Source organism: Erpetoichthys calabaricus, chromosome 8 (genome assembly GCF_900747795.2).
Source record: "Erpetoichthys calabaricus chromosome 8, fErpCal1.3, whole genome shotgun sequence".
Lineage (NCBI taxonomy): Eukaryota > Metazoa > Chordata > Cladistia > Polypteriformes > Polypteridae > Erpetoichthys > Erpetoichthys calabaricus.
The window spans coordinates 73,610,638-73,638,370 of record NC_041401.2 but is presented as its reverse complement, the minus strand read 5'-3'; the positions used below and the strand labels follow the sequence as shown (position 1 = coordinate 73,638,370).

The following is a 27,733-nucleotide window of genomic DNA, read 5'->3' as shown; positions in this document are numbered from 1 at the left end:
TGTATGTTGTGATGGACATCTCTTGCTGTTACTTATCACATGAGAGATCTTCATTTAATAAAGGTTACATGTCCCACATGATTTTTCCCTGTTTCCATGCCCTAAAAGTAAATATTTCTGGGACACTCTTTACACACATAACACTATCCCATGATACACCACAGCAGTATACTGATGTACCTCCTGGCATGGACACGTATGATGATTTTGCTTGAGCTTACCTAATTAGTATCAGGGCCATATACTTACATTTTGCTACCTACAATGATGGCTTCTATCTAGCATCTTTCTAAAGAAATAATAAGCATTTCATGATTTTTGTTCTTAAGTGGTAAAAGGGATGAAAGATACAGGCTTTTCATGAAGTATTGTCTTAAATTTAATGCATTTCATTTTTTTCTAACAGTTTATCTAAAACATCATGCTTTATCAAAACAAGTCATTTAAACCCACGGCGAAAGGACCAATAAATCTACCCTGGTTAGTGCTTCCAGGTTTAAAAAGTTTTGAACCTTAACATGTTCTTTTAAAATTCATCACTCAATTATTTTACCATAGGTATACTAAGCATTTTGTTTTTCAAAATTATGAAACCCACTTTCTTGGCTTCTGTGCACCAATAGATATCGATATAATATTCACATTCCGGCAACAAAAGGAAAAAAAAAACACAAATGACAACGAATGAATAGCAAAATGGTCATTTTCATTTAATGTATATGTGCATATTTTACCCATCCATTTTTAAACATGCTTAATCTAATGCAAAACTGAGTATTCCAAAGAAAATGAACAAAGACACAGGGAAAACAAGCAGGCTCCACAGACAGTGACCAGTTCAGGATTTCAATTCAGACTTTACAACCTGCGAGACGAGGCATCAGTTCTAAGCACAATTTCACAATTTCTCCATAATCAGATTTTCTCCACAATTTTTTCCAAAATGTTTAACATTCTCTCCATCTGTTCATCAGCTCTTTTTTGTCTTACCGCCTCCCTCTCTTCAGCTTCTCTGAACCTTTTTTCTTGTTGTTCAAACATTGTTTTCAGAAATTCTAAAACGTCATCACTTTTCCTTTTCTGTATGTTTTGTCTATATGTTTTCCTAGAAAGAAGATCTGAATGCTCTGCTGAGCACTGTTTAATGGGCACATCCATTTCTATGTGTGCGTTAACATTGGTTTCCTTTTCCATGGATGATTCTGCATCACTGACTATTTCTGCCAAATGTACTTGATTGCCTTCTGAAGCCAGCCCTTTAGTTGGGCACTGGGCTACAGAATTGTTTCCTTGGGGTGAAACGCCCTCTGCTGAAGCGATTAAATTAAGAGGAATTACTGAAGGCCTCTGGCCAACTGCTTTGTGCATAGCAGCAAAAAACGGCCATATTGCAGCAGTGGCTTTTTCTGAGTCTGTCCCAGATTCCTTTCCAGAAAGTAATAAATCCTATAAATAATTAAAACAACAAAAAGATCAAAACCATGGATATGTTTTTTTTCCATTGCAAATATATAAAGCAAAAACTTTTTTTCCAAAGAAAGATTTGCCTACAAAGCATTTTATGGTTATACCTCTACAGTTATTTACCATTACGATAATTGAAAGGCAGATTTTTATTTACTAGAAAATTAACAATATTTTTTTTATGTTGTACCTTATATTTTTTCTTCAAATTCTCCCACTTCTTTTTTGCCTGTTGGCAAGTCAATTGGTTGTCCAAACCCATGGTTTTAATGATTTCACTATTGACACAAAATTTTACAGATTATACACATAATAGTGTGGCAATATTAATATTGTAATTCATGTTTTTTTAAGTGTTACAGTTTCACAAAGCATTGCTGTCTATAAGCAATACGAAATTATACTAGTATGAGGTGCCCACCAATGTGAAATGAAGAAGAATTTTACAGTACAGTACATGAGTACTCCTCAAGGACTGTGCAGAGATAAATAGTAATCAGAAAATATATACTTGTTACAGAGTTATCAGATTAATATCCATCCATCCATCCATTATCCAACCCGCTATATCCTAACTACAGGGTCAAGGGGGTCTGCCGGAGCCAATCCCAGCCAACACAGGGCACAAGGCAGGAAAAAAACCCTGGGCAGGGCGCCAGTCCACCGCAGGGCATATCAGATTAATAATAAGGATGAAATGACACGGCATGAATAATAAATACATAAGTGTGTTCTGCAACAAATATCATTTACTTGGACCTTATCTCAGATATTCTGCTTGAACAATGTAAGTACAGCACGAAGCAAAGAGGATAAAAATAGAATTTCCTTGCATAACACAAACTATACAATCATAATAGATACTGCCTGTACATTTTTAGATTTTTTAGGGCTTACTTATAAAAAATATAATAATACAAACTCAAATCCATGTGCAGATGAATTTCGATGTCCTGTGAACTGATTTTCATTCTCCATTCTAAGATGGATGAACTGGTATGTCTGTTCATCTGTCCCTGTGCATTAACAGAAAAACAATTACATCCTTGCTAAGATTAGGATTAGGCTATGTGATGTTAATTGTGAAAAATCAACATGAATTTCAGGATGAGTTAACTGATAGATATACACATAATTCTATGTATTTTATACCTTTTTTATATTTGCCATTCCATTTTGTAACAAAAATCATACTGTAAATTACCAGTAACACATCCATTATAACAATAGCTATTGCTAATTTAATTATAACCTATATCACACAATCCAAAAGTGGGACTAGAATGAAGAGATTCTTCCAATTTTCATATTTTCATATTATGTAGTAAATAAATACTGTATATTGCCTCATTCTTCTTGTTGTTAATGAACATTCTTTACATAGTGAAAAACTCGTGACTATGAATATATTATTCAGTCGCTTTGCAAGTATTCTTTAGTCAGTGCTAGGTGAAATTTTATGATTTTATAGCAGATAAATCTAACTAATGTCAAATCTTATTGTTTTTGATATTTGTGTTATTTCTATAATTGTTTACAGTACATGTATTGTACAGTATCAAATGTAGTAACCACAATCATTTGAGAAAGCAAGAGGATACAACTCTGTGAGGAAGTATGCTTTATCAGCAGGATGAACAGGAAGGGGCTGCTGTGGCGGCCCTTTTTTTCTTTTTTTATGTTCTTGTTTTCAGTTATTTCACTCTCGGTTCAGTGAATTTTTCTTGCCATTGGTTATTGCTCTGTAATTTGCAGATGTGTCCTATTTTAGTATAAATATTTAAAGAGCTCACACTTTCAATCTTTGAAAAATATTTTTTACTGTTCACATTTCATTGGTGGCGAATTAATAGAGGTTATATACAGGGGTTGGCAAATGTAGGATTACAGTTGTGAGTATGCGAAACACAGAGTTTATTCTTGTATTATTATTTCTTAATTATTGCATTATTGATTTGCATTATATGTCTTCCTTTTTGTCTTCTTATTATTATTAAAGTGTACTTGAGTGTAGCAAGTAGGCTACAATAATGTGTAAATAATGATGGCCGGCATTTTGGTCACTAACGAGATTGTACCTAAATGCACTAATAAAGCTATTGTAATAATAATAACCTGCATGTTTTTTTTCCATATGAACAAATGTAAACCTAATTTTGCCCACCCCTATTTTATTTATTTATTTGATTATTTATTTATTTTAATCCATGTAGTGTTATGTTATAAACAGGCAAACCAGGATGGGGATGGCTCACATAGTCATGGTCTATAGAATAATGATTTTAACCACATCTGTCCATTGTCTCTGAATCCTAAACTGTATATTAGATTCTACCTCATACTTTTTCAAATGCTGCTTGTCACAATGGGTAACCAAAATTATTTTGACAAGGGGGAACAGGCAGATATTGCTCACTTACTGATTACTGATATACACACTCTTCCGTGTCATGTAATAATGCAAAAAAGGATGTTGTCTCCTGCGGTGGGTTGGCACCCTGCCCAGGATTGGTTCCTGCCTTGTGCCCTGTGTTGGCTGGTATTGGCTCCAGCAGACCCCCGTGACCCTGTGTTCGGATTCAGCGGGTTGGAAAATGGATGGATGGATGGATGTTGTCTCCTTTGCCCCTTTTCTTTTAGAAAATTGATAACTATGTCAGTTTTTGTCTGGTGTTTATATATTATTTTATAGAGACTTAGGTGACTTTACCAATATTACTAACACTTTACCTGTCACCAAAAAACAAAATGTTCAAAAGTCCTGTTGCAGGACTATTTCAAACTGCACACTTGAATGCTCAAAGACATAAATTCATAGTCTGCAGGGGTACAACTGTATCCTTAATGCAGATGAATACTGTAACTCTTACCTTCATTTCTCCCAACCCAAATAAAATATAGGACTTTGGGCTCTACCAGTTCATAGAAAAGAAGGACAAAACTTACCCTTAACAATTAATCTGTTTACAATTGCCAGCAGTTTGCACTTTGTATAATTTATTGTGGCATATTGCTCAAAACATCCAAAGGATATGATAATACGTACACCTGCACAGATGTGTTCAAGTCCAAGTTTATTGCTATGCAGGCACAGGACAATAAGATTTTTACTTGAAAGTTTACCACAGACAAGTGTCAGTAACATTCAGTGAATGCATCCCATATGCTGTATTATACACAGCACCAATCCTACTGGTGTGAGTGCTAATTGTTCCATAGTGTTTACTAGAAAAGAGGGGGAGGAGGAAGAAGAAAGATTAGTGTGCAGGATGGCTTATGTGTGGAATAGTACTGATTGCGCCTCTAAGATAACATTTGTTGCATGCTGTATGCCCTGAAGAGAAGGGGGCTATAACATTCTGTGCCACATTCAGTACCTTTTGTAATGCTTATCGATCCTGAGCTGAGTTGGGGCTAATAGAATGTATTTTATTTACATGTATGGTACCTACACTGTAGGTGTATTGCTAAAGTGATGAACGGTCTCTTCGCAGCTACAAGTAATGTGCTTTATGCCTGCATGTGTGAATGGATGCCACAAGTAAATTAACACAGAATCTTCTTTAGAGATGTGTCTCAGATAGTTGATCACCATCACTAACCTCATGGTCGTCCGCGGGATGAGGTGTCCTAGAAAGCCAAGTTGTATTTCTTCAGTATTGGTGGGTGTCTTTGCGTTATTGGATTTGGACTGAAATTACCATGGCAAAACTACTAATCATACTGTGTTTTCTACCTTTACTCTGCATTGCGGGTTTTAAATACTTAACTTTATACCAGTCATTCACTATTTTTAGGCACTCTCTCAGAAAACTACTGCTATATTTGCATCCAAAGTTCATTGTGCACATCGAAACCGCCTATTCTGAATTTTCTTTCCTGTGCCAGCAAAATATGCAAATTGACCATCCAAGAGACCAAGAGTGCGCCACAGGCAGGCGTGCCTCATGACTTTGGTGCTTTCGCTATTTTAAAAGTGTTGTGCTTTTGATCTTTCACTAATATGTTTTCCATCCATCCATCCATCCATTATCCAACCCGCTGAATCCGAACACAGGGTCACGGGGGTCTGCTGGAGCCAATCCCAGCCAACACAGGGCACAAGGCATGAAACAATCCTGGGCAGGGTGCCAACCCACCGCAGGACACACACAAACACACCCACACACCAAGCACACACTAGGGCCAATTTAGAATCGCCAGTCCACCTAACCTGCATGTCTTTGGACTGTGGGAGGAAACTGGAGCGCCCGGAGGAAACCCACGCAGACACGGGGAGAACATGCAAACTCCACGCAGGGAGGACCCGGGAATCGAACCCAGGTCCCCAGATCTCCCAACTGCGAGGCAGCAGCGCTACCCACTGCGCCACCGTGCCGCCCTAATATGTTTTCCTTATTATTAAATACAAAATAATTACAAAGAAGTGGATGAGAAGAGTGTAACTGTAATTGCCCTTCCACCACCCACTCCACTAGCCACTCAAAAACAAAGTTCAGTTTTTCAGTAGCTAAATAACCATTCTTTTAAAAAGCTATTTTGCTAATGTGTTCACCTAACTAATATTCTTGAGCATAAGTATGAACTGTTAACGTTATTAAAAAGTTTGGACAAAATAAATGCCGACTACAGAACAGTGATTTAACTAGCATCAAGATGGGATTATACTTTTGCTGGAAACACCTTCACAAGACACACGCACATACTTATAAATTAAGAGTATCACACCCACCTTGAAAAAGGATAAGTGTAGGTGTACCTGCCTGTCTGTCGGTCTGATTGCCATGTCTTTGTCATTCCAAAAGGTGTCATATCACAAACATTTGTATTAATAAAATCATTGCATTTGTCATTTTCAACAGATAAACATTAACACTGATTTAATACCAAATGGTAACAGAGACATATTCATTGCGTGGTGCACTACAAACGTTAACCCGAGGTCTAACGTTGGTTATTTAGATTTCATACCGGACGGGTAGCACAGAATGAAAATAATAAATCGGATACAAGAATTAAAGTAGAAAAAGGTCAAAAACTTTATATCCGGTCAACTTCGCCTTACTTTAATACTTTTTCGTGCATTGCAATGAAGGTAACAAACTGGTGATTGCAACATCACGTGTGCTGGAATTGAGCTTTTGTTCTGATATGTTATTTAGTATAGATTGGGAGCATGCGCTGATAGCGCGTTGCCGCACCCACCACACAACGAAACATCTGGATTGGGACCCGAGGTGACACTTCAGCACCACACTTTTAACAGTGTGAGGTTTTTTTTACGGTGGCATTTAATGGATAAATTTAATATTTTAAAAGGCTTATGCCACAATGTGATAAAAGGGAGATATGCAAGTGGGTGTGCTGAGGCATGGCGTTGTTATGTAAGTTTGATCTCCAGCTATTGCCTCATTATTTGCCAAATCTTTGTTCGCGTCTATGTTGGTAACTTTTGGCTGCGAGTTGATGCCATCCTCTCGACTATCTGTAAGAGCCGATCCATACTCAAGTGTTGTAAATTTCCAGAGTTTGCTTGGCGTTTTTCCAAGAGTAGTCGTTTTGGAAGCATTTTTCATGCAGTTTTTGAGCTTTTAGGGGTGTATTCAAGCGTTTTTCCAGCGTTTTCAATTATGCGTTTTGCGGTGAAAATACGATTGCCATCATCTCCACTTTGTAGGTTGTGAGGTATTATTGTCGTGTTGTGAGGTGACTGTGTTGTGTTTAAAGAATGTCTTCTACGACAGGGGTAGGCAACGTCGGTCCTGGAGTGCCACAGTATGTGCAGGTTTTTGTTCCAACCCAGTTCCTTAACGAGAACTCAATTATTGCTGATGAAGCACATATTGCTTAAGTGACATTTTAATGCTTCATTTTAGTGGTCTCGCTTGTTAAGGTTTTCCAACCTTAATTGCTTATTTCAATCTTAAACTGCTGCATTCAGTGTTTTAATTGCTCCTTATTAGCAATAAGATGTAAAACAGGGGTAGGCAATGTCGGTCCTGGTGAGCCGCAGTGGCTACAGGTTTTCATTCAACCCAATTGCTTAATTAGAAACCAATCATTGCCAATCTCAGACCTTATTTAATTTTATGGCTTGTTAGTCTGTGCAATGTAAGGCTTTTATATCGTAGATTTTTTTCCTTTCCAAGGATATCATCCAAATGATTTGAAGCCTAAAACAGATCATTTTCAGTCTGTCACATTTTTCTATTAAGTGTTTTATTAAATCAAACCGTGCATGATGAACACACACAGATGTAATTGGAAAAAAGCTAGCTGGAGAACTGCTGGCTGCTTTGTCTTTTACATCTTATTGCTAATAAGGAGCAATTAAAACACTGAATGCAGCAGTTTAAGATTGAAATAAGAAATTAAGGTTGGAGAACCTTAACAAGCGAGACCACTAAAATGAAGCATTAAAATGTCACTTAAGCAATATGTGCTTCATCAGCAATAATTGAGTTCTCGTTAAGGAACTGGGTTGGAACAAAAACCTGCACATACTGTGGCACTCCAGGACCGACGTTGCCTACCCCTGTTCTACGACATTAAATTTTCCTGGCGATCACTGTACAGAAGAGCGAGTGTCGTGAGTGCCTTGGGTGCAGTCTGTGCCGCCGCACAGCAGACAGTCGAGAGGACAATTCTAAACGCTCTATAAAGCAAGCAGCATCCTGCAAAATTGCATAATTACACACGACTGTCAATACGCACATAAGCACTCAAGTAGTGCTATGTGAAATAAACATGCATTGCATTATGTCGCAAAAACATACCTGCAGCTGTCGGTGCAACATCATGCAAGCGCGTAAACCGGTCATAAGGGAAGGGTTTATCAGAGAGATAATCAACTCAAAAAAACTTAAGATATGTTGTATTTAATCCTGCATGTGCTAAGGGGTAAATTTAATCTGCTCACTTTAGAGCCCTCCGCAGCACTGAGCATATGGCAAGAAGTACACATGGTACACGGTGCGGCGATCATTTTCTGGGTCAGTCGTACAGCCAAGCAGAAAAGAGTCAGGTAACAGAAAAGTTATTAATTAAGTATATGTTTATTTTTAATCCATTTATTTTTTAAGATATTTTCCACAATGTGATCTGGTGAAGCAATGGCCAGTGTTCACCGGGGCTCAGATTGGAGAGTTATATTATTTACTTCACAAAGGTCTAAGCCTATTTTCATAATTGAGAAGGACCACTGACACATTTTAAGTATTCAGTGTTAAAACGGGTAATAAGAATACTCATTTCAGAACGCTCAATAATACCGGTCAATCCAGAAATGCACGGACATATGCAAATCACACGTGGCGATTTGAGGAAGAGCTCTGCGGTACCACTCTGCTCATTTGTTAAAACATCTGTGCTAAACTTTAACCTGAATAAAACTAAATGTACAGTATACCAATAACTTTTGTTCAATTCCTGTCACTTGATTGCAAGACGTTCCTTAATTTGTCCCTCAACAGCGTTCACTACAAGATCGGTGAATGCGTCTGCAAAACAATAATGGCATTTTTTTTTCTAAAGTCAATGATCCAGGAACACTCCCAAAACTCTTTTGTTTTCTTTTATCAGCGCTTCATGGGGATTACAATTGATTTCAATGAAATAAGCGTTTCTCCGAAAACTGCTTTATGTAAGAGTTTTCTAAACCGGTCGCTGCTAAAATGCATAGGTGTGAACATCGTTATTAAAAACAATGGCAGATACCTTTACCAGCGGTTTAGGGGTGTTCTGGCATAGCACTAAAGCGTAAGAAAAACGCTTAGATGTGAATGGGAACTAAGGTAATATACACAATAGGGTCAGCTGCAGTATTTAAGGTTTGTTTAAAATACTTACTCATTACTCTTATTTACTTGTTTAAATGGCAGGTATCGTTTTTTTTATTTCTATCTTCTTTTACTTTTCTTTTCACTGCACGGTGCTCTTGTTTTGAATGGCCATTCACATAAAACGTGTGTTTTTGCGACACCGTAAAATATCTGAGTGACCTGCTCTGATCATGCCCCTCCAATGTCAACCAACGACGCATAATTTTCTTTAACCCTTAACTACTCGGGCTGGTGTATTTTGTACACCAATGTCAGTTATTTTTGCCCAAAGTCTTTTTCCTTGAACCTACCGGCAACATCTGACAGCTATCCTCAGCTTGATTCATCACAAATACAGTGTCGCAATGGTTTCACTCCAGTAGTCACATGTTCCATATGGTGCACTTGGTGCACCGCGCGGGTACTTACGTATGTATGACAACGACGAGATGTTATTTTTGCAGTCGCTGTGTGCTAAGAACATTCAACAACTTAAGTGAAATAGGATACATGTGCAAATCCTGCAGTGGATGAAATTGTGACCGGTGACGAACGAACACTGGAGAAGTGGATCAGGTTTATATTCAGATAGTCCTAGACTTAGTCATACTATACTTTAATATGGTATTAAATTGCATTAAAAACGTGTACAATTTAAAAATATTCCAACCTCACAGCGTGCATATAAATAACCATTTAACACTGGTGCATAAAGTACGCCATACGAGTACTATGAGATGCGAAATGGTTCGAGTAGTTAAGGATTAAAAAGCTTTTTTATTTATGTCGGATTTAACATATGTGTGATAGCGAGGATCGAAACGGGACTGAAGTATGTGCTGGATAGCGGAGCGCGTGAAAACGTTAGAAGGGTTGGGTACCTCCACAACCCCGCCATTCAGCAGCTCCGCTGAGCAGCCAAATGGTTTACACGTTTTTGTCACTTGGTTGACTTGAAATGAGTACCCTCCCACAATCCTAATCTTAACCATATACTGTACCAGGAGTATCCAACAGAGTATGATGCAAAGCGACCACTTCTTCCTCAACGTACAGAGCTCTGGAGGTCTGCAACTAGACTGTATTGGAAAAAGTTAACCTTTTCAGTTAATTGGCTTTTTTTTCTCTCGCATATGCGAAGGCTTCTTTGCAAGAAGAAAACCAATTCATCCTGATGGTAGATCCGGCTATGTCTTCTCTATTCAACCTCATAATTTTAGACTTTACCTGTTTACTGCAATATCACTAACTGAAATGCTAATTGTGAAAAAGTACTTTTAAAATAAAGAAATGATATGTAATTTGGGGTTATTTTTAATATTGCTGTTTAGTATTAACTAAATATACTGTGTACCTGTATTTCATGTTAGTTCTATTGGTCATTGAACGGTTCTTTATTTTGTGGTTGACAGAAAATTTTGCAACTCACCTCCAAATATTCTGTGGACGCTCATCGTCTTTTAGTGCATTTACTTACAAGCATCACATCTGACACAAAAAGTTATTTTTGTTTAAAGGCGCCCGGGTACTTTTTCTAAATTATTTGTGATAATTCTAAAATTTCCATTCAATTTAAACATTTAAATGATAACAATGTGTCTATCTATCAATCTATCAGTGCAAAATGTAAAATGCAACACGAACGTCTTCACTCCGAGATTTCGTCCTCCTTTAGAAATTCTTCTCAGAAGAGGGCGCACTGAGAATCTACGGCATCGGTAAAAAAACGCGTTGAATTAATCTATTTGCTACACAGCCACACACGTTGTAGTAAAAAATGCCCCACTTTTCACACAAGCGTAATATTTTTGGTTATATTTAACACGAATCTTCTCGCCGATGCGCCTTTTTTCAAGCAGTGTGCACTGTGCACCCTCGATTTTGCACCCTCATTATTTCGTCAAGTGCGGAAGACCGTAGGGTGCAAGTGCTTAGGGTGCCATTTGAAATAATAAACCCGTGCACATTTACTCACACTTGAACAGCTTCTTCGCCATTTTCCTTTCCACAGCTGGTTTCTGATTTGCCAGACTTTGAAAAGCTGTTTTCCGCTAAGAATTGTGGGTAATATAGTTTGATTAAACTAACAGCGAAACTGCGTTCTTTTGAGGTGACAATAATAACAATAAAGGATACAGTCAAGCTTTTACATAATAATAGCGGGACAGGAAAGGGCTCTCAAATAATGCTGGTCAAGACCATATTAAGTGTTTAAAAAAGGCAGCGTGTGAGACAGCCAAATTACCTCTTCTGTAATGACGAATCTGCTTCAAGTAGCAGAAGAAGGCGATGCAAATTAAAACCTAGCGTAGCGATTGGATAATATAATAGAGTAAGTAAAAGAAGAAAAGTGTAGATGTGGTCTACAGGCATTGTATTGTCTTTTACTAGTTGTGGGTTCGACAATTTGGGAACATAACCAGTGGTATACAAAACTTTATGAATGTGTCTGCTACCCGCATTAAAACAACGCGTGAGTATTAATCCTATCTTCGCTTAGAGTTTGGGTTTTCTCCTTGCCACTAAAGGTCTTAAAATTATGGTTATTGCGTTATATTCCGTTGATACTTTGATCGACAGTAGTACAGAATCGTAATAAAATACTTAGTATGTCTTGTACTGCACCTTTTCGGAGCTCCACAATACTGGGTTGGAATGCGTAGAGTTCGCAAGTTGTTGACGTGCCTGTGTGAGATTTCGCGGAGTTTCCTTATAGTTATACATGACATGTGCTGGTTAATTTACCTGTTTTTTTTGGTTGACATTTTTGCTGCCTTATGATATCTGCCTGTTATTGTAAATCGCTTTCTGCGATGGGAACATGGCAACACGTATTTGTGCCTTACACACAGTGAAGCCGAGACAGTCAGCTTCCTATTTTAAATGGATTATTAGCATAATATTATGAAATCTGGTTAATCCCGTTCAGGATCGCGGTGAGCCCGATTCAATGGTGGTGGCACTGGGCAAGGCATCAGTTCATCACGGGGCACTCTCACCTGTGATGTCTCACACACGCAGGGTCAACTTGAAACTAACAGTAAACTTAATCATCACACGTGGAAACAAAACTGCCGCAACTGGGGCTTGGCAGGTACTGGCGCTGCACATTTGGAAACCTACTCTGGCAATGTGGAGTTGCCCGTTATTCTTTGGAAAAAGCACCACACCGAGACTAGTCCAGATACTCCTCTGCACTGTAGAGACCTATTTTAGGTAGTTAAAAATTGGAGTAAGAAACAAGAAAATGTCCATCACACCACACTATTAATGGAATTTTGAAAGTGTCAATAGTGTACGCAGTATGGTAATTTTGGCTTTGGTTTATTACAATTCAAGTTTCCCTGTAAATTATTACATTTATGTAGCATTAATGTATGGTTAATGAAAAGTTACAGGTGTTTAGTGTTTTAAAATGTATTCCATTTTTACTTTTATTTAAAAAAAAAAAAACAGAACATTACAATTGCATGCTACTGAATCAATTATTTAACAATAACAGATACATCCATTTACTTCAAAATGAATAAACAGTATAAAAAAGAAAGAAGCAAAACAATATTCAAGCAGAGCAAGAGCAAAAAAAAAACACTTTTTTTTTTAAATATAATAAAATGAATCATAATAGGAGAGAGTCGATCATAGACTCATCATGCATAGTTTAAAATAGCATTAATGAATTCTTTCCATGTTTTAAAAAAATTCTACATATTCTGCAAGAGAGAATTTAATTTTCTCTATTTTAAGATAATATTGAACATCAGTTGAGTTATGGATGGTGCATTGGAATCTTCGAGTTAAGCAAGACAAGTTACGTGGTAGTAGAGTGATGAGTAGTCTATTACCATCAGCTTACCCTTATGCACTTTAATGCCATCTGGGAGTACACCAGATATCACTGTTAATGGATTAGCAGTGATTGTAACACTGAGTCGGTCTGTGAAGTGTTCAAAGATTTTTGCTCAAAACAATGTTAATTTAATACATTCCCAGAGCAAATGACCAAGGGATGCTGAAATTAGATGGCAGCCCTCTCAAGTTGGGTCTTGTGGACAATTTTAAACAAGATAAAAGGCCCCTTTTCCACCATTCCCTAAGATCTTTGAAAGGTACATTTTTTTTAAATTGTTTTATATATTGTTGAAATGCTGTCTGAATCTTCAGCATAACTAACCAGTTTGGCCTCTGAAATTGATATGGGTGTGAAATGTGGTGGGTTTGGTAGATTTCTTTTAACAGAATGTCTGATTTGTATATAGGAAGTAAGTGTGTAGCTGGAAAGTTACATTTTGATTGTAATTGTTTATAAAATACAAATATGTTGTCTATAAAGTGATCTCTATGTGTCTCACCTCCCAGCATTGTCTATAAGTTAAACAATGGGTTTGTTTGAGAAGGCAGAAAAAGAAGAACAGATAGCTTTTCCACCTTCAAATGCATCTTGCATTGGTTCCATATTTTAAGTGTTCCATATTTTAAATAATTGGTAGTTGACTGGATTTCTGGTAAATTGGAGGTAGTTACTGTTGATTGGAGCACAAAGCAGTGCATACAAGGAAGATTTAGAACAGAATGTGTTTGTCATTGCAAGACAGGCTGCTGTGAATTCATGAATTTCTGCTGATTACTAAAATTTTATTCTGCATATATTTGGTTCCCAGTAGTAAAACTGAAAGTTAGGTAGCACCATGCCTCCTTCTGCATTAGATCTTTGTACAGTCACCTTTTTGATATGACTGTTTCATTCCAGATATTGATGTTCTAATTGAATCTATTTTTTTAAAGAATGATCTGTTTATGTATATAAGGACACTCTGAAATAGGTATTGCAGCTTAGGGAGGGTGTTCATTTAATGTGAGATGGAGGGCAGACCATCTGTTAACATCTTGTTTGATTTTATCCATAGTACTTCAAAAATTATAGGGGAAAAGATAGTTATATTTACTTATGGGGTTTATGCCAAAATATTGAGAACGTTTTGATTTTCGGAATGAATAATAATATGATGTGCCAGAGAATTGACATGGAAAAGTACACTTTTATTCAGATTAATTTAGAAACCACAATTCTTTTGGAAATTTCTCCTAACATGTCTAAGATTAATTGTATAGATGATTGTGGATCTGATATATAAAGCATCATCATCTGTATCTAATGATATTTTCTGTTCAAGTCCTTCTCTGATAATCCCTTTTATCTCTGCTTTCTTTTGGAAATGTATAGCTAATGGCTCGATTGGCTGACACAAGGTGCATTGGTGATAGTGGGCATCCTTGTTGAGTACCTCATCCTGATTTGAGGTAGTCTGAGTTTGTGTTATTAATGCAGACTGAGGCTTGTAAATTAGTATGAAGTAGTTTAATCCATCCATATTACTAACCAAGAATGGTAAACCGGAAGGCACGGACCCAGGTACACGGCGATGGACGCAGGAGACATAGTGCGCAGGCGCCTACAGCGCGCGTCTCATAAACCGCAAGCGAAGTCTGATCCACCGCGAACGAAGGAGTCACGGCTCAAAAAACGAAAGAGCTCAACTAACGAAGGAGTCACGGCTCAATAACGAAATAGCTCAACTAACGCCACACAGAAAAGAGGATTCTGCACTGCACCCCAGAGTCAAACGGAAGACACTACGGAGTCCACAAAGATAGTACGGAAGGCGCGAGAAAGTACGAAAGGTGCAGGCGCCTACAACGCGCTTCTGAACTAAACGTCCACACTACACAGCATGGTCCGGGTAATAAGAATAAACGAACTCTCCGTATTAAACGTTCAGCATCCTCACACGTTCAAACCATATAGCATATGTGAATCACATTACAGTGATGCATTATTAACAGTACAACCACAGAAAACGCTCCGTATTAACAGTAAGTGTAATTATCCATATTACTAACGGTAGACAACGGATAACTAATGGAGTCACGGTCACGGCTCCAAAACGATCCAGCTCAACTAACGGAGCTACAAAAACGAGCCCGCATGGACAAGTACAATAAACATGGATGCCTATAACGCGCATCTGAAACTGCGGAAGCAAAGCAGGCACGGGTTCAAAGATGAGCCCGCCTGGATAAAAACAATGAACACAGGCGCCTACAACGCGCTTCTCAAACAACGCAACCAAAGGAGTCACAGCTCCAAAACGAAACATCTCAACTGACAGACATACAGAAACGAGCCCGCCTAAATACAATTAATGAAAGCAGGCGCCTACAACTCAACTCTCAAACAGCAGAGGCAATACATAAACGGCAAAGAAAGGAACGACAAACAGCCGCTAAACAATTCCGCCAATTAGCTGACAACGCATTCTGTAATGAGTCCACTATTAATGAACATTCATTAGGATTAATGAATATCATTTGCTGTCATTGTCATTCACTTAACTTCCCTGAAGAAACAACTGGCACTACAACTAATGAGTTTACACGTTGTTGTCAAAAGGGTCAGGTTAGACTGCCTCCTTTAGATGACTTTCCTGAATATCTACGGAAGCTTCTAACTAACAATGTACCCGAAAGTAAAAACTTTATGGACTGCATTGGATCCTACAGTAGTTCATTTGCTTTTGCATCTACCGGGGTAAATATCAGGCCACCAGCTGGCAATGGCCCATACTGTTTTCGCGTATGTGGACAAGTATTACATCGGATTGGAACAGTGCACCCTGAACCATATCACGAACGCAACTATGCACAAATCTACGTGTTAGATCCAGATGTCACAATCTATCAACGAATGACCCTTCCTGAAAACAAGCAATACACAGAGCTGATAATGAGAAACGTCGCTGAAGTCATAAACAGTCACCCATTAGCTAAGTCTACAAAAGTACTTACAGGATCACATTCTAAGAATACTGTTTTGATTCCTACAGTTGACCGTACAAGTTCTGACCTGGAATTACCCTTTATACTTAAGCGATGCCAATTTCCCATTAAACCTGCATTTGCCATGACAATCAACAAATCCCAAGGACAAACCATGGACAGAGTTGGCATATACCTCTCTGAGCCTGTACTTGGACATGGACAACTTTATGTAGCCTTCTCAAGAGTTCGGCGTTCATCTGACATTAAAGTTAAAGTTGTAGATACTCCATACCAAGGAAAACTCATTCAAGGACAACACACCATCTTTACTACAAATGTTGTGTATAAAGAAATATTCCAATAAATCTTTCTAATGTGCCATGCTATGGGTTCTTTACTTCCTTTGTTCGTCATCTACACCTTTACACTCCAGTATATCTCATACATACATCAATGTATTTCGGGTTACCCAACACCAGGGGTTGGCGAGCGAAGCCCCCTAGTACAAATATAATTGAGAAAATCCTAATCTGTGTAGCATTGTAAATAGATAACTGCATTCGACTCTTACCAGAGGTGTTACTGTCTTTGGATGCAGAAAAGCCTTTGCTAGTACGGTATTTAATCCTAATAACCCTTTGCTATTTTATTAATTTTTTTTCTGCTACATATCTTTAGCTGTACTCATGTCTTTCAAACACATAATTTGTTTCAATTTAAAATATCAGCAATAAGACAAACTATATAATAACGATTGTCCTTTCCTGAATCCAACAGAGTTGATCTTGATATTGGTAAAAACAGTTACCTTTCATTTTCAAAAGTACATTTTAGTCAACTGTTTGGTTGTTTAAATAAGTCCTACACTCCTCTTATAACATCAAGAAAGGCATGCCTAAAATTTTAAATAATTAATGTATTAAGAGTGGAATGATATTTGAGTAATTAAAAAATGCATCTATGTCTGCCTGATCATGTCCTGAATGCACTTTTTCTTATGTTTTTAGTGTTAATGATCATTAGGGAAGATTATCTAAACTTACTCTGTGATTTTCTTAATTTGAAGTCTAAAGAATCCAATCCATCCATCCATTTTATGCCTAGTTATTCAATTCAGGCTTGTGGCAAGCCAAATACTAACCTAGTTGCATAGGGTGCAAAGTAAAAACCCACATTGGAAGAGGCACCATTTTGTTGCAGTGTATAAACAGTACTCAAACAGAATGAACACATTGTTGCTAATTAACCTAACATACATTTTCTTATATTTTGTTGAAGTAATATCCTTTTATTTTGACATTTTTTTACTTGTTTTTTTTCCGTTAGACGTATCTTGGATAAGAAAATTTCAAGGTAGCAATGGTGTCCCAGTGGGCAATACTTTTGCCTCAGAGCTCTGGGTATCCTAGGTTTAAATTCTGGTTTATTCACAGTCAGTTTAGTATCTACATATTATTCTGTTGTTTGCTTGGGTTTTACGTGGTTTCCACTAGTGCTGGGAGGTAGACCGTTTCATACCGAAAACCATTTTTTATTTCTGTTATGATATAAGAAAAATCCATACCACAATACCGGTTTAAATAGCCTAAAAAATGTTCAGAACGTGAGGCAGTGGGAAACTGTTTAAGGGGTACCTTTTTCACTGCTACACCACTAAACACGCATGCAACGGAGTACATGTGTTAGTGGAGGTATTGCACAGTGAAAATGGACAGAGAACATTCCGAAACTGAAGCTGTAGCAGACAATAAAGTTAAACATGATGACACAGAAGAACTTTTGCCGAAAAAAGGAGCCGTGTCTGTTGTCTGGAGATATTTTGGCTTTAAAAGGTCAGATGTGGACCAAACAACTATTTACTGCAAATGCTGTCGAGCTAAAGTTGTCACCAGAGGTGGCATCACAAGCAATTTGTGCACCACCTTAGCCATAAACATGCTTTGGAGTACCATAAATGTATGGAACTAAGATTGGCACCCTCCATGTCCTCAGGTAAAACTGAAAAAGCTAGAGGACACTCAAGTCAGACGTTACTTGTAGACGCATTTGCTAGAGGACTGCCTACGACAAAAAAAGCAAGCGGTGGATTGAGATAACCAACGGCATTCCAATCAATATAGCTAACATGTCAGTGGACAGAGATTGTTAACATTAACAGAAAGCGTAGTTGGTTTACAAAAAATATTTACTATTTATTCCTTTTATAAGACATATACAGTGCAATACAACTTTTGACAAGCACCTCTGGATATTTTACTAAGTCTAAATGCCTCTTTGGATGGTTGAAAATATGTTGTCAAATTTATAGTTTAAATTGTTTGCAAAATTTGTTCAATAAAAAGGTTCTAAATTTTGACTGCAACTGTCATGCAATGTGATTCCTTCTCTTCATTAGTGCCACCCCCTTGAAAACTATCACCTTATTAGGCCATGCAAACCTGTATTAATACTTGTGTGCACATTAAAATGTTTTCTTTTACAATGCACAATTCTCATGACAATGGAACAGGTTATTCTTAGCCAATCTACTGCAGTAATTGCAGTGGAAAATGTGGTTAACATCCACTATTGCATGGGGAAAAAAATACTGTTGAATACCGTGAAACCGGTATAATTTTGAAAAATACCGTGATATAGAATTTTGATCATACCGCCCAGCACTAGTTTCTACATCATAAAGATATTGTTGTTAGAATAAATAGTGAATGTGACCTGCAAAAGATTGGCACACTGTCCAGAGTTAGTGTGCTTGGTGCTCCAATTCTCCAGCCCTGTTAAGGACAGATTCCAAAAATGAATGGATGAACTTGGATTTAAAATCTGAGCCTGAAGTCTATTGATGCTCATAATGTAACTATAAATAGTCATATGTACATGCTGTGCATTAATAAAATGTTGCTGAAGAGTTAGAATTGAACAATTATCTTCTAAGTATTTCAGCTATAAACGTGTGTCTGCTTGATTGTAAGGTCTGATTGGTGAAAAATAGTTACCTATTAGAAGGTTTAAATTAACAAAGAATACTTTACGTCTGTATGTAAGAATTATGTTTCTGGACTTCTCTAGCGCATTCAACACCATCCAACATCGGCTTCTTAGTGATAAGCTGACAGAGATGGGAGTAGAATCATACGTGGTGGCATGGATCGTGGACTATCTTACAGACAGACCTCAGTATGTGCGTCTCGGGTTTGACATTGTGGTCAGCAACACAGGAGCGCTGCAGGGGACTGTACTTTCTCCGGCCCTGTTCAGCCTATATACATCGGACTTCCAATACAACTCAGAGTCCTGCCACTTGCAAAAGGTCGCTGATGACACTGCTATCGTCGGCTGCATCAGGAGTGGGCAGGAGGAGGAGTATAGGAACCTAATCAAGGACTTTGTTAAATGGTGCGACTCAAACTACCTACACCTGAACACCAGCAAAACCAAGGAGCTGGTGGTGGATTTTAGGAGACCCAGGCCCCTCCTGGACCTCGTGATCATCAGAGGTGAATGTGTGCAGAGGTTGCAGACCTACTGTATAAATACCTGGGAGTGCAGCTGGATGATAAATTGGACTGGACTGCCAATACTGATTCTCTGTGCATGAGAGGACAGAGCCGACTATACTTCCTTAGAAGGCTGGTGTCCTTCAACATCTGCAATAAGATGCTGAAGATGTTCTATCAGACGGTTGTGGTGAGTGCCCTCTTCTACGCAGTGGTGTGCTGGGGAGGCAGCATAAAGAAGAAGGACGCCTCATGCCTGGACAAACTGGTGAGGAAGGCAGGCTCTATTGTTGGCATGGAGCTGGACAGTTTGACATCAGTGTCAGAGCGACGGGCACTCAGCAGGCTCCTGTCAATCATGGTGAATCCACTGCATCTACTGAACAGTATCCTCTCCAGACAGAGGAACAGCTTCAGTGACAGACTGCTGTCACTGTCCTGCTCCACTGACAGAATGAGGAGATCGTTCCTCCCCCACACTATGCGACTCTTCAATTCCACCCGGGGGGGGGGAAACGTTAACATTATGGAAAGTTATTGTCTGTTTTACCTGCATTGTTATCACTCTTTAATTTAATACTATTCTTTATCAGTATGCTGCTGCTGGAGTATGTGAATTTCCCCTTGGGATTAATAAAGTATCTATCTATCTTTCATACACCTATTTCACCAATAACAATGCAAGACAGTAGTGTACACCAATGGCTATATTAACGATGTAAACATAGTTGTTACAGGTGGAAAAAGAGAAATAATTTTTCAATGTGGAAAAGGAAATCCCACAAGTAAGAGCCCTCCCCTCCAGCATTTATTGGTATACCTAGATAAAGTAATAACCTGTTGTGCTTTCGTACAACTGAACATGTAATTAGTTAATTAAAAGAAAACACAGACATTTTATGAATAGGCCCATATTCAATCAAATATTCAGTCAATATTATGCCTCCCTTTAGGCTCATAAGAAGAAAAGATGGTATATTCCTATTCTTTAATATCAGGTTATTAAATTATGTGTGCTATGGAAGGAGCATCTAAATCCATTAGGATTTAGACAGCTATCCATTCCAGTTTGTGGAAATGTTAATTGTGCACAAAGCCTGCTGGAATGGAAAATGAGTGCCCATTTTAAATGTATTCAAAATACACATTCACAAAAATTATATGGGTTTTGTTGAACGTTACTGTAAATACCCACTTAAACCAGAAACTAGTTTATTTTATGAATGCATTGGTAGCAGTATTTTAATTCTCACCGTTTGTTTTTTATCCAGGCAAAAAATCATTCCATTATAAGACTTTTAAAACAGTTTTGCTCAAAATGGGAATCATTTAATGCAGAATCTTGTAAAATTTTAATACTTTGCCAGATATACTGAATGTGTGAAATTGTTGTTCTCTAATACACAAATGGATCAAATAGCCTGCGTAAAGTAGAACAATGGCCACCAAACATACTAGTCGACAAAAATGCATTGAAATGTGACAAAAGCTGTCAATCATTTCCTTAAGAGCCATTCAACCATGAGTGCTGTAATTGGTCATAAATAAGAAATATATCCTACCTCTTTTTAAGTAAACAAATGTGTCAGAAGACTAAAGTGATATTAGGGTTACTCATTTATTGGACAAAATGTTGCATGCATTTGTGGAGGGAAAATAGTGGTTAAGTTGTGCAGGTAATAAAGAATTATGCTTTTTATAGTGTGACATTTAAATAAACTTTATTCTGACATGATTTTTTTAGATGGAACATATGATGTAACACTTGGATAATACTAGCCACTGCTATGTATTCAAGCATGCACCATTAATTGTTAATAAATATAAGCCAACTGTCTACTAAATATCATTATGGTGAAAAACGAGACATTGCCTTTTAAACCCTGAGCAAATGTGCTGCAGTAGTGTTGGGGGCTTCATTGCAGCTGTCCTATTTTGTAGACCTTAAACAGGACACTGATTGCCAGAAAATATATTTGAATTTCAGAGTCATCGGAGGCTATCCATGATGCAACTAATATTATGTAATGTTAGTCCCATGTAGCCAAATGTCATCTCAAAGTAGTGAACATGTTCAGGTGTATTGTAAGTGCTAAATTGGCCCCTGATGTTTGTGTGTGTTAAATTCTTCTTAATTCTTAAGAATGGAAATTAATTGAAGTATAATTTTTATGTAAGTGTAATAAAGCAATTTCAGAAGAATGTACAACTGTGCCTAGCGCTTTGCCAAAATGTATATTTATTTTCAAATTATAATTCAGACAGTTTAGTCCTGCTGCCTTGCAACAAGGAGTCTCTGGTGCTTCTGCATGCAGTAAGCTTGTTTTACTCATGTGCATGTGGTTTTCCTCTAGGTGCTATGATTTTCTCCCACAGTCCAAAGACATGCAGGTTAGGTGGATTAGTGATGCTTGGCCTATGAGTGTGTGTGTGTGTTCACCATGTGGTGGACTGGCACCCAGTCCAGGTGTTGCTCCTGCCTTGTGCCTGATGTACTTCAGCTTTTTCACACTCCTGCCCTAGATAAACAGGTTGAGAAGATGGGTGGATAGATAGGTTGATGCAACTTAAAATTGGATGCCAGTTAGTTGGTGCAGTACGTAAACACACAATGAGGACAGTGAATTCTCATCAGCTAACATTATGCTGTGCTCAATAAAAATCAACAATGTAATAGGCACTTCTTCTCAGATTGTAGTTCACCAACAGGAGCCATTACAGGATGGTAAGTTAATTGGCCATTCAGAATTAGCAATGTGTGAGTGCTCTAGTGAACTGGCACCCAATCCAGGTTAGGTTCTCTTCCAAAATAGACACCATCTTGTCGCAAACATGAACTGAGTGTTAGAAAGCAGATAAATGAAATATTATTGCCTATATTGTTCAATTTAAATTTGGCAACGTTGTTAATTTTGTTGAATGAACATTTCATACCAGCATTTTGAAATGTATGTCATTATTCATTTTACAGTCATTTGTAATTTGTCGTTTTGCACCAAGTTTTTGGAAGACGTGTACACGCAGCCATACAGTGAGAATTTAGAGTTTCTAATACAGTAAATCTATTTTTTTTTGTCTAGTTATGGAAGGAAATTGAAGGGCCACAAGGAGAAGCTGAAAACTCCACACAGACGGTGAACGGTCTGTACCTGAAAGGTCTGGAGCTGTGAGGCAGAAGGTGTAACCATTGCAAGAATGACACTTTTTTCATAATTAACATAAGTTTCTACCTACAACTACATTAAAACACAAGTTTGACCATGCTGTAGGTTAGAGCAGACAGCTGAATTTTCTCAGACAAAGCAAACTAAGTTGTGCATATCTGACACAAAGAAAACTTGTACAGCATCTGCATCAACATGAAAACTTGTTTTTCCAAAAACAACTTGAACTGATCATTAAATTCCAATATTCTTAAATTACTTAAAATGCAAATCATGCAATAATCTTTTCTCTGCTTTTAACAATTTTTTTTAACATCATAGAGATCATCAAACAAAAGACTAACCTCTGTTTTCATATTCACTTTTTTAAAGTATCCATAAGAGTGGTGGTGCTTACCAGAAAGCAGATTAGAAGGATTAAATAAATAAGATATGTTGCATGCCAGAAGAATAACGATTGTACAGAAGAAAACATTGACTCTTGAACATATTCCATACAACAGAACAGATACAATCCCGTGGATAAAAACATAATTAGCAAAAATGACGAGAATGTGGAAATAATGCTGTTGTACTGGCATCAGGGAGACAAATATAAAAGGCTAACAAGTACTTTATAGAGTTAATGCAGTGAAACATTAGTGGTACAGAGTTTGGCTGGGGACAGGGAGATTGCTGATCATGATGGAAACTGCAAGACTTTGTAATGACAATTTGTGGTATATACAGTATTTCTAGCATAGCTGGGAGTTTTTGGTACATGAAAAATATACTGCATGTATCTTTCTAGAATGAGAAGTATGGTATACAGAACAGTAAAATAAGGAGCCAAATATCTGCAGTGAATAATTACTGTATACCTGTGATTCATTGTTGATACTTATGTTGGTGAAGCAGAATGTGCTGGTTTTGTTTTTCTCCACTCACCTGGTTATTGTCAATTGTCCCACTACTTATGGGGGATAGCGGAACACATAGAATTAAAATTTAACTTTCTGTATGTGTTCAATTTTGTCTTAAGTCTGAATTCAGCATAAGAAATAAGCATACATTTTGACTGAACTCTCAAAATATATGTGGAAGGTAATGCATTTGCTTTGAATATTTTAACCTTGTACTACATACAAGCCTGTCATTGCTTTTGCTTTAATGGTAATGTTAACTTGCATGGGTTAAGTAAATTTATCTTTTGCTCATTTAGTTAAATTGCTTATGTGCCAGCTTGTTATTGGCACTCTTCGGCACAAGGGCTACAATTTTTAGTTAAAGACAAATGAGCAGAAGGCAATATAGGCATTGCTCTCTGTCAGTTTAGTTTGTTTCATTTCTGTAGGTCAGCAGAACATTGAAATTCTTTCTCGCATACAAATTCAGTAATCGTAAACACCATTGTTTACTAAGTCTATTTTTAGGTTTAATATTCTAAATGATTATTGCATTTTAAAATTAAATTACACAAACCAATTTTTCTCTATTGCCTTAGCCACTCAATAGGAAAATCATGAGCACCTTGCTACCTGTTAATTAGTACATGTTTCAGACCCAGACACCTTACTAATTTAGGTCCTGAAAATTGTCACCAATATAGTTTATTCTGCAGAAATTTTCGTGCAAAACACACACACATGCTGATTGTCATTGCTGGAAATTAAGTGAGGATGCTTGACAGATACTAGAAGGGACATCTTTATGCAAAATATTATGAGAATGCAGAACATGCTGATATGCAGTATCATGTACCTGAAGGAAATGCCATGCTTAATGTAAAAAAAAAAAAAAAAAGTTTTACTACCCAATTGTGTTTTGCATAGTTTGTAAAATTTCTTATAGTATCTGTTGGTTTCTGTTATGGAGTGGACAATTATTGTTTTGGGACTGTAGACACCACATTAAATGCAAGCTGCAATCTGCTTCATTTACAAGCCTGTGCTATAATGGACTGTGATGATCTATAAATGAACTCTTTGGACACAGAGCAGTGCTGCAAAACTCTGTGAAGAGCAATGCTATGAGTAGCACAGCATTAAGCATATGATGAGGTTTTCAGTTTCTGTTTTAACTCTGTGAAATTTGTATATTTTTCTTTCTATGGTTTCTACAAGAAGGCCTTTAACTTGTATTTTAGATGGGGAAAAAGAGATACTCCCCAAGGAACTGGAGATAAAGTGCTTTGTGCATACCTTCATGATCAAAGCTTTTAGACAGAGTTTTCAATCATCATAGTAGCATTGCCAGTTGTCTGTGTGTAACATCATGAGTTATGGACAAATTCAGATTTAAATTTGTCAAAAAACAATAGTAGTGGATCAAGCGGCAAGGCAGAGATGTACGTTATATTGGGATTTGTTGGCAATCTTTCTATAAATAATACAATATTACTGTCATTAAAATAAGTGCCATTTTGCTTGAGTCCTAGATTGAATCCTGTACTGGGGACATTGACTTCTGTCAGCTCCCCTAAGAAAATGAACCTAATGATTTTAGATAGCACATACTATGCTTCCATTCCATCTACCATGGGGAGAAAAAAACACCATGGCCACCTGCCTATATTACCTCTATGGTTCAGAATTGATTAGGGCAAACACATGGTTGCATGTTCTGCCAGTTTCTGCATTAGATGCATACAGGGCACATCCTCTCAGAAAAATAAACATGTTAACAAACTCTAAATTTCATCTAATGTTAATGTATCTATGTACCTGCTTTTATTAGCAGACATTCTTAAATATTTATATATTTTTTATGCATCGTGAAGAAGAAAAATATAATAATGTAATTAAAAAGTAGTGCACGACTGAATTCATTCCTTCACTCTTTGAACAAATACTATGTAAACCAGTCAAACAAAAACTTCTGCAGCAGAAAATTATGTTTATTAATATAATAATAAAATGTCTTTAAACTAATTTACATTTCTTTCAATTTCTGTTTTGTATAATTTTTATTCAGGGTAGGTATTTAATATTTAATTGTTGACTTCGAACCACAGCACAGTTCCAATTATGTCTTTTTTTTTTCTTTTCTTTTTTACACTTCTGCTAAACACCAGCAAGCCCGCGATTCTCGAAAGAATCGCAAATCCAAGAATGGCAATCACTTTCTCTTCCCTTCGATATTTGGAGGGATGAAACATTATGGAGGGTGGGCGCGTCCTGGGAAAGTTCATTAAATTAAATAAACATATTTGTACTAAAGAGGTTTCTTTTTGGAGTTGTGACTCATCTGGTTCTGTTTCCGTTAGTTGAGCTCTTTCATTGTGGAGCCGTGACGTCTTTGCTTCTGGTGTGTTTGAAGCGCGTCGTAGGAGCCTCCGTGTATTGTTTTTATCCATGCGGTCTCGTCTTTGTTGTTCTGTGGCTGTGTCGTTAGTTAGAAGTCGTTTACTGTTAGGAAGCATAATCCAACTTACACACACTGACTGCTGGCACAGTGGATTAGAGCAGGTGTAGTTTACAGGTTGTGGTGTTTGGGCGCCACGCACTGACTCTGGGAACTACAGGCTCGGTTTTATTACAAATCGTTGAGCTCGATACTTGGAGGGATGAAATATCATGGAGGGTGGGTGCGTCCTGGGAAAGTTCAATTAATTAAATAAACATATTTGTACTAAAGCGGCTTCTTTTTGCGGTGAAACGGAGGCTCACCGTCTTTACTTTGAGACACAATTGCCACTTCATTAACGATGGGAACATTGTATCGTCTCGGATCCTGTTCTTTGTCCTTTATTAGCACTACGGCAATTTTAGTTGGTGCCACACCGTCCGCCCCTACTTTTGTATTGGCTTCTTTTCCAACCTCATGTAGCATTTTTATAGAGTTTGCTAATGGGTGATTGTTTATGACTTCAGCTACGTTTCTCATTATTAGCTCTGTGTATTGCTTGTTTTTAGGAAGGTTCATTCGTTGATAAACTGCGTCATCTAGATCTAACACGTACATTTGGGCACATTTGCGGTGGTGATTTGGCACAGGGTGCACTGTTCCAATCCGATGCAATATTTGTCCACACATGTGAAAGCAGTATGGGCCATTCCCAAGTGGTGGCTTGATATTTACCCCGGTAGATGCAAAGGCAAATGAACTATTGTAGGATCGAATGCATTCTATAAAGCTTTTACTTATCCAACGGAGTCAGCTTAAATTGACCTTTTTAACAACACTGTGTAGCCCTTCTGCAGTTTCTTTTTGGATCCGTGCCTCTCTTGCATGTAGTGTTTCAGAAGCGCGTTGTAGGCGCCTTCGTTCATTGTTTTCATCCATACGGGCTCGGTTTTGTGTTTCGTTTTGGAGCCGTGACTTCTTTGCTTCTGGTGTTTGTGAGGCGCGTTGTAGGAGCCTCCGTTTATTGTTTTTATCCATGCGGTCTCGTTTTTGTTTCTCTGTTACTGAATTACCGTTATGTGATTCAAACATGCCACACAGACTGCTGGCACAGTGGATTAGAGCAAGTTTAGTTTACAGGTTGTGTTGTTTGGGCGCCACCTACTGACTCTGGGAAGCCGCTGGGTTTGGTTCTGGGGCACCGCAGCGCAGTGCGCATGCGCTTCGGTGCGTCCGCCGTGCATAAATTAAACTGTCGTTTAGTAAAAATATCTTGGAGGGTATATGCGGTGGTGTGGGCGGTCGCGTCCGGGCAGCCATACAACCTGGCATGCACGCTTTACCTCAGGTGTAGTTCACAGGTCATAGGCATGGTAAAGTTTCCATTTAATTCACTAACCCTATTTGAACTAAAGCGATTACTTTGTGTGGGCGCCTTCGTTCATTGTTTGTATCCATGACTGTACAGGTTGTGTTGTTTGGGCGCTCACAGGTTGTGTTGTCTGGGCACCACCTACTGACTCTGGGAAGCCGCTGCATTTGACTCTGAGGCGGGCGCTATGGCGCAGCACGTTGTGTTATTTGGGTGCCGCCTACTGACTCTGGACTCTTGGGCAGGCGCCAAGGCCGCAGTGTGCATGCGTGCGTT

General features: G+C 37.9%; 2 protein-coding genes across 6 annotated transcripts in view; one reads left to right on the top strand and one right to left on the bottom strand.

Moving 5' to 3' along the window:
- Positions 1 to 685: 685 nt before the first annotated feature.
- Positions 686 to 11,351, bottom strand: LOC114655664 (uncharacterized). Of its 2 annotated transcripts, none has more exons than XM_028806813.2 (4): positions 11,260 to 11,351; positions 2,387 to 2,480; positions 1,655 to 1,742; positions 686 to 1,446 (listed from the first exon to the last, which is right to left on the bottom strand). In XM_028806813.2, exons 1-4 carry the CDS (start codon positions 11,279 to 11,281, stop codon positions 916 to 918), a joined length of 735 nt encoding a protein of 244 aa, XP_028662646.1. In that variant the 5' UTR covers positions 11,282 to 11,351; the 3' UTR covers positions 686 to 915. The 2 variants fall into 2 exon arrangements, with proteins under 2 accessions (XP_028662646.1, XP_051786184.1); XM_051930224.1 differs by lacking the exon at positions 11,260 to 11,351 and adding an exon at positions 5,067 to 5,451.
- Positions 11,352 to 11,601: 250 nt separating this feature from the next.
- Positions 11,602 to 27,733, top strand: part of LOC114655663 (uncharacterized) — a 28,611-nt gene continuing 12,479 nt past the window's right edge. Inside the window, exon 1 of one of the 4 annotated variants that reach the window (XM_028806810.2) lies at positions 11,602 to 11,616. The gene's annotated coding sequence lies outside the window, so the exon portion shown is untranslated. The other 3 variants (XM_028806811.2, XM_051930223.1, XM_051930222.1) reach the window with 3 other exon arrangements.

Bases quoted from the DNA above. Each gene is read 5' to 3' on its own strand.
- LOC114655664 (XM_028806813.2), bottom strand. From the start codon at position 11,281: ATGGCGAAGAAGCTGTTCAAGT. The intron at 2,481-11,259 runs GTGAGTAAATGT...GTTAATGCACAG, and splicing joins GGCGAAGAAGCTGTTCAAGT to GGACAGATGAACAGACATAC. The intron at 1,743-2,386 runs GTTTGTATTATT...TTGTGTCAATAG, and splicing joins TCATCTGCACATGGATTTGA to TGAAATCATTAAAACCATGG.